This window comes from Neodiprion fabricii, chromosome 2 (genome assembly GCF_021155785.1).
Source record: "Neodiprion fabricii isolate iyNeoFabr1 chromosome 2, iyNeoFabr1.1, whole genome shotgun sequence".
Classification (NCBI taxonomy): domain Eukaryota; kingdom Metazoa; phylum Arthropoda; class Insecta; order Hymenoptera; family Diprionidae; genus Neodiprion; species Neodiprion fabricii.
Genome location: NC_060240.1, coordinates 30,599,023 through 30,613,807, shown reverse-complemented (window position 1 = coordinate 30,613,807; position 14,785 = coordinate 30,599,023). Strand labels below are relative to the sequence as shown.

General features: G+C 40.5%; 1 protein-coding gene across 1 annotated transcript in view; it reads left to right on the top strand.

The window, feature by feature from the left end:
• The first annotated feature begins 95 nt into the window (after positions 1 to 95).
• The window catches only part of LOC124175161 (collagen alpha-5(IV) chain-like), a 31,594-nt gene continuing 16,904 nt past the window's right edge, over positions 96 to 14,785 (top strand). The window contains exons 1-3 of the mRNA XM_046555120.1: positions 96 to 833; positions 8,100 to 8,291; positions 14,563 to 14,607. Of these exons, the coding sequence (XP_046411076.1) occupies positions 705 to 833; positions 8,100 to 8,291; positions 14,563 to 14,607 (366 nt within the window). The 5' untranslated portion in view covers positions 96 to 704. The remainder of the gene's footprint in view (positions 834 to 8,099; positions 8,292 to 14,562; positions 14,608 to 14,785) is intronic.

Below are 14,785 nucleotides of genomic sequence, written 5' to 3'. Positions count from 1 at the left end.
GGGGGGACCAGACGACGAATCGGGGAGGGGAAAAGATAAAGGAAAAGATAGAAAAAGGAAGCGAACCGCACGGAAAGCTACGCGCGTATGGACAGTGGTGATCCCGTACGAATATCGCGGACGCGTATAAATATCGCGGAGCGATCGGACCGATAGAGATCGAGGAGAAACGAGACGACGAGATAAATAAAACGCCGGTCCTAGGGAACTGTGAGGAGGAGGTTCTCCTCGCAGCTGCACGACACTCCGGGGCCGTTCTGCGTTTGGGTAGAGATCTGGCCGCTCTGGGTCTGCCTGGGTGCGAGACGGCCGATATAGAACACGAAACGGCGGCGGAGGCGTAAGAATCGGCCGCGGGACCTCCGGAGGCTGTAGTCGAGGCCGGTACGTGGTGATAGAGCCGGGATCGCGGCGTTGGCGCAGAGCGCGAGAGCGGCGGGGCTAACGGGGTGTGTTCTCTTCTCTTCGGAGGAGGCGAGGAGGCGAGGAAGGCGAATACCGAGACGAAGCGAAGCTACGATACAGCCGCAAGCTGCGAGGAGCCGCGAAGCCCTTTCGAACGAGGCAAGATGCGGATTGCGCCTCGCTAGTCTTGGACCGTTCTTTAGTTTCGAGTTTCGTTTCACCGTAAACCCGCTCCAACGCATCCCGACGAGAGAAAAAATACAATACCTGACTACTGCATCTGACGGCAGGGCTCAGCGATGCCACCGTCCCCGCTGCCCTCCGATACCGTTGCCGTACCCTCCAGGTACGCATCGACGCGGTTCACGATCTTCGCCACAGCTTTCATCGTCCTTCTTGCTAATCACCTGACACCCACCGACGCCGTGGTAAGTCCACCATGTACTCAATAGTTTTCCTTATACCTGTAAATACACCACGATCCGCTTACTATGGCCGATGTGCGCCGATCGTTTCACCTGTCGTTACACTTGACCCTTGACCTCTGACAATTATCGCACCGGAGCTCGGCCAACCCCTCGCGATTTTGACAGGTGCTTCAAACTTCTCATCGCCTTACATTCATTCGATTTTATTCTCGATTCATTTTTCAATTTTATTTTTTCCTACTCCTTTTTATCTTCATTCTATTTTATTTTTTATTTCAACTCCTATGCGTTTTTTTTTTTTTTTTTTTCACATCATTCCTCCATACGGTCATGACGATGACGTACAATTAGACCGGAAAATGAGCAAATGTGATAATTTCAGCGGTGATGGGAAGACTCTTGGAAAATAAAATAATGTAGAGAAAAAAAAAAACAACCAAATGCTTTGGTTTCGTATGCTACAGCGCGAGATAACTAAAATAATTTCATATGTATACATAATAATGAGAACATGTACAAGTGTATGTAAGAAAAAAAAATTATCACGGTGTTTCACACAGTGAACGATACGCGTTGCACCGACTTTTACTCATGTCGTCATTTACGTACGTGCTATATCACCGATCACTGTTCCTCTCAGCCATGTGTATTATAAGCATTCGCAGCTCCTATGCTCCAGATCTCGTTATGCGTATGCGATACGTTCACGATTATCTGAAATCTATATGCATGGATATGTTACGTGCCGTACAGTTGATAAATTATCGAGCTGTATAGTATTATAATCATCGTGTGTATATTTTTACCGGAACATGATGATCAATTTTGCGATTCGTTCAAACCCTCGCCAAGATTATATAACCAATAACGCACGTTTACCTGTACCATTCGCACGTGTATCACACACATGTGTCTATGGACAGTACGCGCAGTCGCAACAGCCCAGTGCGCAATGTGTCAGCGTGCAGGACACGTGAGCCGGTGCACGTCCTTTTTTGGTTGCACTGCAGGAGGCATGGGAGCCTGGGCGTTGCACCGATCAAAGGGTATAACGGATGATCTTAGCCAGTTCATGAACAGCGATTGACCGTGGCCATTTCCGTATCGTTAGATTCTAATTATTTGTAAATCAAAAAAACCACATCGATGTATCGATGTGAATATTACAAACGATATGTATTCGCGCAAGTGATAAATATTCGAGACAAAAATATGTCGAAATATTTCATCTTTTACTCCTTTCGGCCCGTTATGCAAATATACTGGAATATATACTGTGATAATCATGTTTTTAGTTTATATATAGTAACACGTGGGTAGCAGCGTGTTCGTGTGTGTGCACAAGTATAAACAATAGTTCGATCTGTGCTGAGTGGCGACGTTGGCGGGAATAATTGCGAATGAATGATGTAACGTTGCTTATACGCTTGTAACGCTAAACGAAATGGATATAACGTATCGTGTGTAATTAATTTGATAGTTACGAAATCGTTATTTTTAAATCAGGCCAGAATTCATACTTGATAAGATATGAAAATAGGAACAGGGATCATCAGCGTGCACGAGAGGCCGAGTTCGTCTGATAGCGAATATGCAAACCCGCCCCACGCATCTTCGCGGCGGCCAGGAAACTGGCGCGAGTCTCAACCGAGGCTCTTTGTGGAAATTCATAGGAGCTATTAACTCGGTCTTTTATTTTTCGGTCCCTTCGTTAGACCGCCGTTCTTGTTTTTTATTCCCATTCTCTCGTGCCCGCCCTACAGAAACGATCGCCGTTCCATCTTAGGCGTTCGTAGATTGGCCGGTTTCAATTAATAACTCATACGTAGGATATATCAGGGGATTTCGATGCCTCGGTAGAAGAGGCGCCGGTGAACCCTTCGCCTACGATCAGAGCTGACTCTAGAACTGTGCACTGACTTCATCCGGCTGTTGAAGCCGACGTCCGGAGGTGCAACATTCTCTATGATCGCATATTCGAACCACGAAACCTCTGCGTCGGTGCACAGCTCGTCGCCCAATCACATCGACCGACCCACGCTTCACAATTTCATTCATGAAATATCATCGCTATCCTACCCAGCTGACTCGTTCTCGTTCGTGAGCAGAGAATACACTTGCGTTGATGTCGATTCGCTATAACTTGATCGTGCTGTTCGATTTTATGAAAATTATTCCAGCGAGTTGAAAAATTCAAGTAATTCTCGCGAGATGTAACGCACGCGTTGAAGCAACCCACCAACCAAAATTTGTGCAATTTTTGCCAACAAATCCCTGATAATTGAGAAGTCCTGATTATTATTGTTACTATTTTTTTTCCTATTTCTTTCGTTGCGTGTGAAGTGATGCGTATATTCAATAAATTTTAAGTGATTACCCGATCGCAGTAAAAAAAGATGTTATTTAATTCTGCGAAGAATGAACGAAAGCTCGGGACGTTATATATGATGTTTGAAAATATCCACAGATTGCATTTTTTGATGATTTCACAACGTTCAATGAGAGAACTGAACTAAATCGGCAAATAGCAAAGTTGAACTTAAATTTTATTTACAAACTATAAATGACAAATTGAATTCTTGAGGAGATATTTGAAAACGTAGGGCAGTGCGTGATGGAAGAAATTCCGTTGACAAAAGGTGAATAATGTACACTAGACTCTTACAACCTTTGCTAATTTGTTGTCTTTATTTCGCCTCTTCTGTTTCCCGTCTCTTTTTCGTATTTTATTTGTTGAGCGAAGTAAGTAGTTGCGTAACACGAGAGCTGGAAACTTACAGCGACAAAAGAAGGGAGTAATTTTAGTATGTAAAATAAAGTAAAGACAAAAAAAGAATTTTGCTGACAATGTTACGAGATTTCATCAGCATATGCTTCACATTTCGTACATATGTGTACAGATATCGCTTCAGACTGCTACGCGGTTTATCGTACGCTCAATGTGTTCGTTACAGAAAAGCATGTCAACGAATTCGTGATATTGGGAGTATGAATTGAAGAAAAGTTGAAGAATAACAAGATTCGAGTAAAAAAAGAGGGGAAAAAACGACGGTGGTCGACGACACACGCGCACGATGCCGACGTTCGTCACCCCGCGATAACCGGGGAATAATCAGGCGACTCACGGTTCTAATTTCATTACATGTACATACGAATATTCGGATAATGAGGTGGAGAAAAAAAACTGAGGATGCTTGAGACCGTAATGAGTAAAAAACAAATTCAAACGATGTATGAAGACCGAGTGATTGTGAGTTTATCACTCGGCTCAATTTGATAAGGGAACCATTTCGCGCAGCAGTTGAACCGTCAATTTATTATACAAATATATATCACAACCCGAAGCGTTGCACGTGTATTTTGGTAGTTCGACACGTTAGAAAAACTGGCAAAAACGCGCACTGAGGGTAAGAAGAGAGAGAAACGAGGAAAAAAGAAACCAAACTAGCGAAGTTCCTCGGCGTGGCGCCACGAATAAATAATATATAAATTAAAAATTATCACCGTCAGATTTCGTGATACGCGTGTTAAACTGACGCAACTATTTGTACGGTCATTTGAGTTGACTTTTTTCGATACGCTATTTTTCGTTCCGCTCAGCTCAATATCTTCTATCATTGCGCAAGAAAAATTACATCCCGCTCAATTTTATTTTTTTTTTTTTCATCTATAAATATTAGGTTATCTTTCAGTGTAAAATGCTAATTATCGCAATAACATTGTTTTGTTGTAACAAGTTGTTGAAAAACCCTGGATCAGCGCCGCTGTGATATCTACGTATTAGTTATTTTGTAATCTTCTTGATATGAATTATAGGGTACATAATGTAGAGCACAGATTTAGTTCAAAGATTGGCTAGCTAATTACTGATGTTAACAAGCGTGTACATGTGCACAGACATTCAAGGCCATTTTTTTCTTTCGATTTTATTTCAAATCGTTTTCTTATTTTCAATTCCGGAAGTACATTTTCGGACGTGGATTAATCTCGGGTCGCGGTCGAATCAATGTTTACCCGGCCTTATCGAGGACGCTCGTGTTCAAACAAACCTCGACAGATAAGATGGTATGATTACTTCGCCGCGGTCAAGGATCGTCCCAACGGTGTCAATTTTTTTTGTTTTTTTTTTACCTCTTATACAACATCTCCCGCCTTTGAGTAATCCAAAGTTTCAACTAATAGCCGAACAAGCACTTTGAACGCATGAATTCCAACAGAATAAATCAATGAGTTATCGATCGAATTACGTAACTGATTTCGTATGTATATGCGTGACGTGACGTGCGTATTACAAAGTATCTTGGATTTTACGAGGGCGTAGCAAGTTAGGGGGTCAGACTGAGAAAAAGAAGGCCTTGTCTAATCTCTTACGAAACTCTAACCCCGTTACGCTCTTCGTAATATTACTGAATATCAAGCGCAAGAGTCAAAGGTTAAGGGGACAAACCGGCCAGTGGATGGATGACGATCCTAAGAAGTAAAGCAGACCCTTTTTTTTTTCATTAACCTCGCGCCCATTTGGCATCATATGGATCGTGTGCACTTTGCATGGATCTCGGTCCCGGAATTTCGGAGCTTCAAATTTTGTTAAACGTTTAGGATAGATCCTCTGTGATCAAATTATACAAGCTGCATTCTGCTGCAAATTTCGATTGATTGATCGTCTGTATGTTTCTTCACCGCAAACAAAGGCATATTTGCCGAGCAATTAGAATCTGTATATTAAATTCTATACGTTACATTAAAATCTGTATATTGATTAAAAAATTGAAACATAAGTTGATCTGTCCGCCTTCACTCCGACTGCAGGATCTATCCACGTGATGGATAGCTGACTTTCGGATGACCGCAAACATACTTTTAAGATACCGGATGATCAATCGTTTATAAGAAGAACGTTGAGGTTCCAAGAAAATTTTGCTTCGGATACCACACAGTTATTTACGAATAAAAACAAGAGAATGCACGTCGAGGTGCTCATACGGCCATTGAATAAAGTCATCGAACGTGAAACGAATGCAACCCAATGCCTATGTATAAACATGCCCATAAAGGTACGTTGAACCGAATTGAGACCTCGTAGTGTTCGGCCGATAAAACGAGTCTGGCGCCATGGAAGCAAAGGATAAGGTGCCGTTTTAACAATGACCAGCGTCGTGCAGATTGCGTTCGAAGTTGTATTATAGCGTAGTCTGGACTTGATGCAGTTCTCCAAGATCTCCACGCAGCAGATTTGGAATGACGGCACAGAGAAAAAAGAATTTCTTTCATGGTTTTTTTTTTCTCCTTTCGATTCGGCTTATCGCTTCTCTTTATCGCTCTCTCAGACTCTCTACCGCATCTCTCGCGTCAACCAATTCACCACGTACTTCGCTTGGTAACAATTCGAATCATAACCTTCTTCTCAGCGCGGTTCCCTCTGAACAGTCGCTCCTGCAGTTTTTATTATAAATGTGACACACAGTGACACATACATACACAGGAGTCCGAGATGTGTGATACCTAACGATCTCCAATTTATTTGTATATTATCGTTGTTGCGCTCGTAATTTTAATTATTCTTTAGCACATTATCCTATTCTTCTTTCATTCGTGATCTATATTTTTTTTATAGCTTTAAATTATTGTACGGAGACTTTTCTATTTTACAGAACTCGTTTGTAATTTACTGATTCAACAGTTTGAGGACTAAATTCCAACTTGTAAATCGTAATTGTAAAAATTTTTCCAGAGACACGCTGCTTGTGGAAAAAATGACATTAAAAAATCGTCAGCGTTGATTAGAAGAAAAATGTCGATCATATTCTTCGAAGCACTCCAAATCTCTCTTTATATTTTACAACGTCAGATTTAAAAGGAAAAAATACGTTGACTTCTATTTTCGTTTTACCTGAAATATTTCTAGAAAATTCAATTCAAAATATTACAATAAATGAGAAGAAAGATTTTCACCGTCACAGAATAAATATGTATTCACCTCCGCAACTTTAATTGGCAATGAATTATGCGCCTAGGCGTTATAATACTTATCCTTGCCCGAGAGCTGACTCAAAACAATTAATCAGACCGCGTATGCATAACTATATCTACGTATCTCGGGAGGAGTATAATAAGAAGTGAAAATTATGTCACTCATGTGGTCAATGTCTCATGCACGCGACTCGTTTACAAAAGCCTATGCGCATAACGATATAGCAATAGGTGTAATATGTACAACAAATTACGTAATAGTTGATGCCACATAACCCAGGATAAAAATACTTCAAAACTACTTATATGGCTGGGTGACGTTCATCTCGCTCTCACTTAGCCTGCGAAGAATCCTTATACCTATTTCCGGCAGTTATGTCTTGCCCCGTTTGAAGAAGAGAGAAAACATTAAAAAACAAATTTGAAAACAGAGCGAAAAAAAGGAAAAAGTTAAAAAACAAACGATCTCTCTTCGTGAATAATTCCTACCTCTGTTATGGTAATAATTGCGCTCAACGCTCCCGAGTTGTTGTACCCGTATTATGTACGTATGTATGGACATAGTGTATTATTATACATAAGCGTAAAGTCGCTCGTAAAGTATGGATTTGAAAGGCCAATGTGCGACAAAAATTAGAATTTTTCTAATTACCAATCTAGTTGAAAAATGTAAGCAACCGTCGAGTCCATTTTTCAAATCGTGAAAAAGAAAATACGATAGAAAGTATCGAGAACAGACGGCACATTACGACGCTGGGAATTTGTTTGCTCTGACAAAGTGTAAACCGAAGCGACGAACGAGTCCATTACATCACTGCTGAATGGTAACACAACCTTTGACAAGTCACCCACGCACATCTCTGAATACAGACACACACACACACACGCGACTATTATAATCTACAGCGACTAAGAATAATCCGTGGTAGCTTTGATGATACAGGGAATACAACGTTACAAGTAATTCACAGTATGCGTTGAGATGAAATGTATATAAGAAAAATTACATTAGCGTACGGATTAAGCAATTAGTTGCACGCATTTGAAATCGAGGGGAAAAGTAATACATTTGTTGCCACAACATGTAAGGCAATAAAAATTTTTGCAAATTGAGTAGTAAGCTTGACTGTCCGCATACTTGGAAAAGCCTTGAGCCAGAACTGCAGAATCGTTGCCGATAGGGATGCAAAACTTTCCTTTCTATTTCGCGATGTTGCTTAAACATAAATTTGTGTTGTATATGTATATATATAAGTGTGAATGCCGAGGTTTTGACCGTATGCATTTTGATTCCAGGTCTGCGAAGACTCAGCGACGCAAAAATGCAACTGCACCGGGATTAAGGGAGACCTCGGCGCACCAGGAATCCCAGGATTCGTAGGGCTCGAGGGACCACCAGGGGACACAGGAGTCGAAGGACCACCGGGTCCCAAGGGGGAGAAGGGAGCCGAGGGCGAGTACGGAAGCACTGGTGAAAAGGGAAACCGGGTAAGTATGCACATGTGCAGTTTGGAATGCATCGAGCAGCCTCCTCGCGGTTCCCTCACCTCCGGAAAATTTTCGCTAGTCGTACTCAAGCAAACCGGCTCGACGGTGTCAGGCCGAAAGAAAACGTTCTCCGCACAAGCCTCGGCTGCTGCAGGAGTCTTTTGCTGAAATTTAAGACGCGGCTGGGATGACGTCAGGTCTGAAATATCCGAAACCTCGAACTGCGACAGTTAAAGTTCATCTGCGTGTATGGCATTGCAATTATTTAGTTTTTTTTTACTTTTTTCACACCGCGTTGCACGCGGCTGGCTTCGACGATCGCACTATTATAACTTGCTATTGCGTAACGATTTTTAACGACAATACCGCGAGCTCGCAGGATTATTGCTGCGAGATGTGATTCTGGGTATGTCGGAGCGCAGGAGGAACTCGGAATCGACATTTCGTTCGAGGTTATCGGAGAACGTAGCGATCAAAGACCGAATTTCTTGATTTCCATCCGCAGAGTATAAATCATACTTGAGAATGTGTATCGTATAATTTTTAATAATGTAACGAACGCAGCATCGCATCGTGCGAGCGGAGGATAATTTATTGCGAAGATTACGTCACGCGACCTTTTATCTTTTCTCCGAACACTGCAGCTCATGCACGGAATATTTATAATTACAAGAATATCGCAGCTGCCCGACAATGCAGTCGAGATGTTAACGTTATACGCATGCATAAAATTGATTGCGGCTCTTCAATTACCGTAGGAGTCAGAATGGCACAATTCCACCCGTTTTGGGTTAAGCGTCTACAGTAGGCGTTCGTTGTAAGTAATTCTATTCTACATTATGTACATCTTCACTGCCGCCTGCTTATAGCGGTATAATCGCCTCTCTGGTGCGCTCGCCTAGCGCTACACGTTTGACATTGATCTTTGCCTGATTAATTAAGAACAGTTTGCTCTGTTTGATTGCGGCAGCTCATTTTCTACGAGTACAGCGATACGAATACCCCGCAATAACAGTTTCGCGCACGCGACGTGTATGACCAATCCCAATAAATTATGCAATTGTCATTCCTGGCGTTGGAATCCTCGTGTTTGAGAACAAGTTCGTATACGACGATTCCGTAGAGTCTCTGCTCAATCTTTTTCAATCAAACCCAGAACCCACGGTGAGACTCGGGTAAATGTACATCAGCTGTTTGCTTCCTGTACGGAGGGAAAGGATTATTTGAGTCGAGTGATATTCCTACCTGATTCAACTAAATGCTATAGTATGATGTACCGAACACAATGCTTATTTGACTCAACAAAATACTTTTGTGGGACGAAATACTCGCGACGACTTAATGTATAATGAAAGCAAGCCTTTGAATGATCAGACTTGACTATCAATTTATTCAAGATGACACGGCGCGAGTTCCTTGCAATAATGTGAAATTTGTTGCGAAAAAATGGGTGATTGAAATGATTAAAAAATTGATGGAACGTACCTCAATCATTTTGTTTTAAAAATATGAAATTGTTGTACAAAAATAAATTCAGCTTGTTTTAATTCATGTTTCGTTAAGTCAGGAGTTCAATGGTTGAAAAAGGTGATGAAATTTGTTCTAACAAAAATCTTTTTTGCATATAAACTGAACTGTTATTCAAACGTACAAAATGTATTCTCCAGATGACGTCACTTATAATTTTGCTGACTCCAAATTTTGTAGGATCTGCCCGATATTTAATGAGTAAAACCCGAAAACTAACCGTTGTATAGATAGAAGTATAAAATTAAACGTGTCAATAGTTTTTGATTATTTGTAGTCAACATCTTTTGTCTCACGTTATCCGTTTCTGAATTTCGAGCCAACTATCCGGTTTTCTAACTATCTCTAAAGCTATTTCGGTAGCGAGAAATTTCACCGCCTAGTGGCCGTTTGTAGTATTAGTATACTGATTATTACGATCAATATATTCTGTACTTGTTTCAAAGCACGCGTTGTTTCTTTTACCTCGTGAACAAATTAGTGCAACTGAATCAATCAGTTACGCCACACAAGCTCGAGTTAGAACAACGAAGTGTGGCACTCAGTTGATGTAAATTTTTCATTGGCTAGATTCATGTGCTTATTTTATTTCAAGTACCTAATTGTTTCTGTCATCGAATATGCGACTTGGAGGAACAATAAATAAACTTCAAATGAAATATTCAGCTGACTCAATTTCGGAAACAGATCGGATGGTTCAATCGAATCGAATCTTCACTCGAGCCCGACACGAACGGCTTTTGTTGAATCAAGATATTCGATTCACTAAATGATTTTGACAAACTATGACTGAAGTCATCGTATTTGGAACAAATAAGGGATACTAGATTGAAGCGAATGGACTCCAACAAAATCTATTTTGTTCTTTCATGAATTCTTTCCCCCCCCGAATGTTTCACAACCCTTTTCTTCCTACACGATGTTAAATGCTGTAACATTTGTTCAAAACGAACTTCCTCGATAAGTAGTTTCTCTACATGTATACTTAGATTGTTCATGTGTATTATACGGGCGGAAAGATAGATACGCATGCGGATGTGATGACGAAGAACAACCGTGATTAAACGTTTCTGAAAGTTTTAATTACGTCGTGGAGGGATCATGTATGTATTGGTAATGCAGTTGGGGTGTTGTAAAGCTTAATTCTTCCGCCTGGATAAAAAAAGTTAGGGTTAATATGAGCGAAAGTAGAAACTTCCTGAAACTCATTTTGACACACGCCCCATCGGCGTTTCAGAAATATAGGAGTGTGCGAGGATTGAGTAATGGCTATAGATATTTCAAAAAAATAACCCGGTTCTCACGGAAATCAGTATTACCAAGCTGCACGGTTGGCGTTTATTGTCACAGTCTCTAACTCCTCAGAAAATAAATTTTCCTAACTTGTTCCAATAAAAAAGTTCGCTAGTCATACAATTTTAGATACTTACTATTCTAAATATACATGCAACCTGAAAATTGGTAACTGGTGGTAAATACGAAATTAAATTTCAGAGGCTCTCAGTTGAAATCAGTGATCTTTTGTTGTCAATATGCTTAAAAGTATTACTTTTATTCGGAAAACAGTTAAACCTATGACTGCACTCATAATTATCCTGTATGCTGATTCCATTCAGTAGTACAGAAAAGACTTGTTAAGTGCGCTTTAAAATAGGCGCGAGAAACCGTTTGAATGATATTTGCGCATCTTGATTTGTCGGCTGTATCACCGTGACGAGAGCTGGACATTTTCCGTCACGATGCAATCTGCAGGGGTGTGGGTGGGTTCGATATCTGAACACGAGATGTATTTCCCGAGAATTATTCAACGGAATCGGTGCGTCGTTGTAGCAAGTGGGATGCAAGCCACACGACCCTAGTTCCCTCGATAACGGACTTCCCATTGACAACTAGATCGCGGCGTGCAACTGTGCAGACAGGATGTGAAATGTATGTCTTACTATCTCGTGGTGTATCACTATAAACTACACTACGCTGTCCAGCGAGATATCACTACGGTATGTACGTAAAAAATGGCGTACGTGAAGGGACCGAGATGAGCGAATGAGCTCCAAAAATAGGTTTACCCTACTTTTTCATGTCCGTCCGACAGTGCGCCACCTTTTTCCTCAAGTTACATCTTGGATTTTAGTTTGATTAACGGAGCTCTTACCACTCGAGCTGAGTCTAAACTAAGAGTAATAAATATACTTACAACAATGAACACCTGCATCAGTAAATTTATGACAGTCTATTTCGTCTGGAGCTTCTTTTTTACTCCCCCAGGCTGCTCTATACAATAAATTTATCCCCACATACGAAGCTTTATTGTTCAATATTTATGAATATTACTTATTTTTTCGAGAACCTCATTTCTCCTGAGATTTGTTCTCCTACATATACACGTATGTTGGTTAAAAACTTTCAACCTTACACTACGCCACTGCAAGGATGTCTCGAGATGAATTCCTCCCTTGTGCAACGGCTCCGTTTCTGTAACCTAAGAACTCCAAGAAGCTTGTGCAAAAATTCAAACACAAGTTTAAAACTTTGCTGACGTTACGGATCCCGCATCACGATACACTTAGACCTGCAGATATCTTAACGACAAGAGTTCTTCGCTGAAGACTAAGCAAGGTTGTATCAACATTGTTGGGTATTTAGGTCTGGCGATGCAGGGTGGCGCTCATAAATAGAGCATTCAGTCGTTGTAACTGTAAAATAATTATTATCCATTTACCGGTTACGATATGTTAAGAAAAATGATGCAAACGAAAGGTTTTCGCTGTCGTCGCAGAAGATTTAACGACTGCAAATTCCCGTGAGAAGATTTATCCAGACTGAGTTAATTTTTTGCGAGAACATCTCCGAAGCTCGCCCATGCGGTCACCGCAGTGTTCGTGGAATTCAAATATATCGGGTGATTCATGATTTTTCACCAAAAGTTGAATACAAACACTGTAGAAAAAAAACTTATGGTCAGATAATTACGACAATAATAAATTGCATAAAGATAACGAAGAAAAAATTATTTCCACGCCAATTTCGTTGTTAATCAAATTGCATAAAAATGATTTTACAAAGTCACAGAAAATAATTTCTTTCGCTTTTGCACCCGTAGAGATTATGCGAGACATCGTGAAGTACAAAAGGTACCAACGTTGAGTATCATCAGATCGGTTTGACCAATAAATAAAAAACGACGAATATGTCAGAAAGGTCTCGGATTATGCTGCAACGACACGAGTCTCTTGTAAAAAACTTTCTCTCCATATAGGGACCAATTTAACCCGCCTACGTGTCGATCTGCTAATTTCACGTATAGACAACATATGTCAAGTCCTTCAAGGATCCTGAAACACCGCACTCCGCACGGTGCAAGCTTCCAAATAAAGAGAATTTTAAAACAGTAATTTACCAAAGTGAAATTATTACTGAAGAGAAAAGAAATCATACGTGAAATTACGATGCGATCTTAGGCGTCGATGTGTGCCTGATAAAGAATAAGATTTTGATAATTCGCTTGCAGTCCATCGTTATATACCTGTGAAGCAAAATGCGTTTACATTCAAGTAAATAGATGTAAACTAAACACCCTGTGCATATATTTCTGCAGCTCCATTACTTCGCCGAGTTGTGGGAAGATAAATCTTGCAGGGATTGTTTAACCGGGAGAACCCTCCTCCTCTCTCCTCCAACCCGCGTTTCCTTTCTGACTCTTTGACAAACTGGAAGTAAGAAAACTCGCTGACACGTGCTAAGCATCGGATGTAGCAGGCCCTCCACATCTACCGTTTACCGCTTGCGAACTTCTCAACCTTTGCGCGGATAAACTGCGAAGAGGCAACCGTGCGAGCCACATGTTATTTTTCCACCTATCGAAGGCCTAAAATATTGGAGATTCTGCGTCATATATTGAAAATACAAAGAAAGTCTATATACCATAATTAAGAAGGTCAAAATTTTCTCAGTGTCGTTGAGCAATTTTTATCAAATTTAAATCTTATACAAGTATTTCATCTGGGCTGTAGCGAGAAAGCAAAGCATGAAAGAAGAGAGAGAAGGTAGAAAAACACAAAGAACAAAGAAACTAGGGTGAAAAATATGCATAATGTATACGTACGATAGGCGCAGGTAAAACGACGGAGTCTGGGCACGGGAATGAATTTTTTTTTTACGATTATTTGCGAACTCTTCAACATCTTCGGCACAACCGGTTTCAGTGGTCCAGGTGCTTTCGGCTCTTTGGACCTCCCGAAAGGCACTCAGTCAAACTGAACTTGTTTTATTCGTGTAATTAATCTTTAACATTGCCCTTCCCATACATCGACCAGATTTGCCGTTATTATGTACGACACTGCAGCGTATGCATAACGTGAGACTTCCGGAGCTTTGGCGACACGCGATTGATAATCTTAAAAAATATTCAGGGCATTGGTATATTTATTTTAACGACTTGAAGTAAAAAACTTTCGATTTCATAAAATATTACACGCATATCTCAGAACTACAGAGAAGAATCATTCATCAATGTATACATGTAAAATTCGCACATGGATGTGCGTAAATACCGACCAGTGTATCCGACAAGTACATTCCGAAATTAAAATATGCTGTACTTAGCGTTAATCTTAACTTGAAAGACTTATCTTCCTTATTTCGGCTCTACTTGTCTATAAAACTAGGTGAGGGGACTGCGGAGATTCTAAAAAACAAGCGGTAAAATGAATACAATTAAGATATTTATAAATTCTCATCTGTTCAGGGCGACAATGGACTACCAGGATTTATCGGTATCTCTGGAATCTCTGTAAGTATACATTTAGATTTGCATCTAACGTATCGACACTCGCAGATAGTTAAGCAGCTACAAAGTAAATATACCGATTGACAAGCAGATCGTGTAAGATCATGAAACACTGTTCGTACGTTGCTTAACAAGTATAAGTACATCAAACAAAATGACAGACCTTTTTTAATTCCAATTC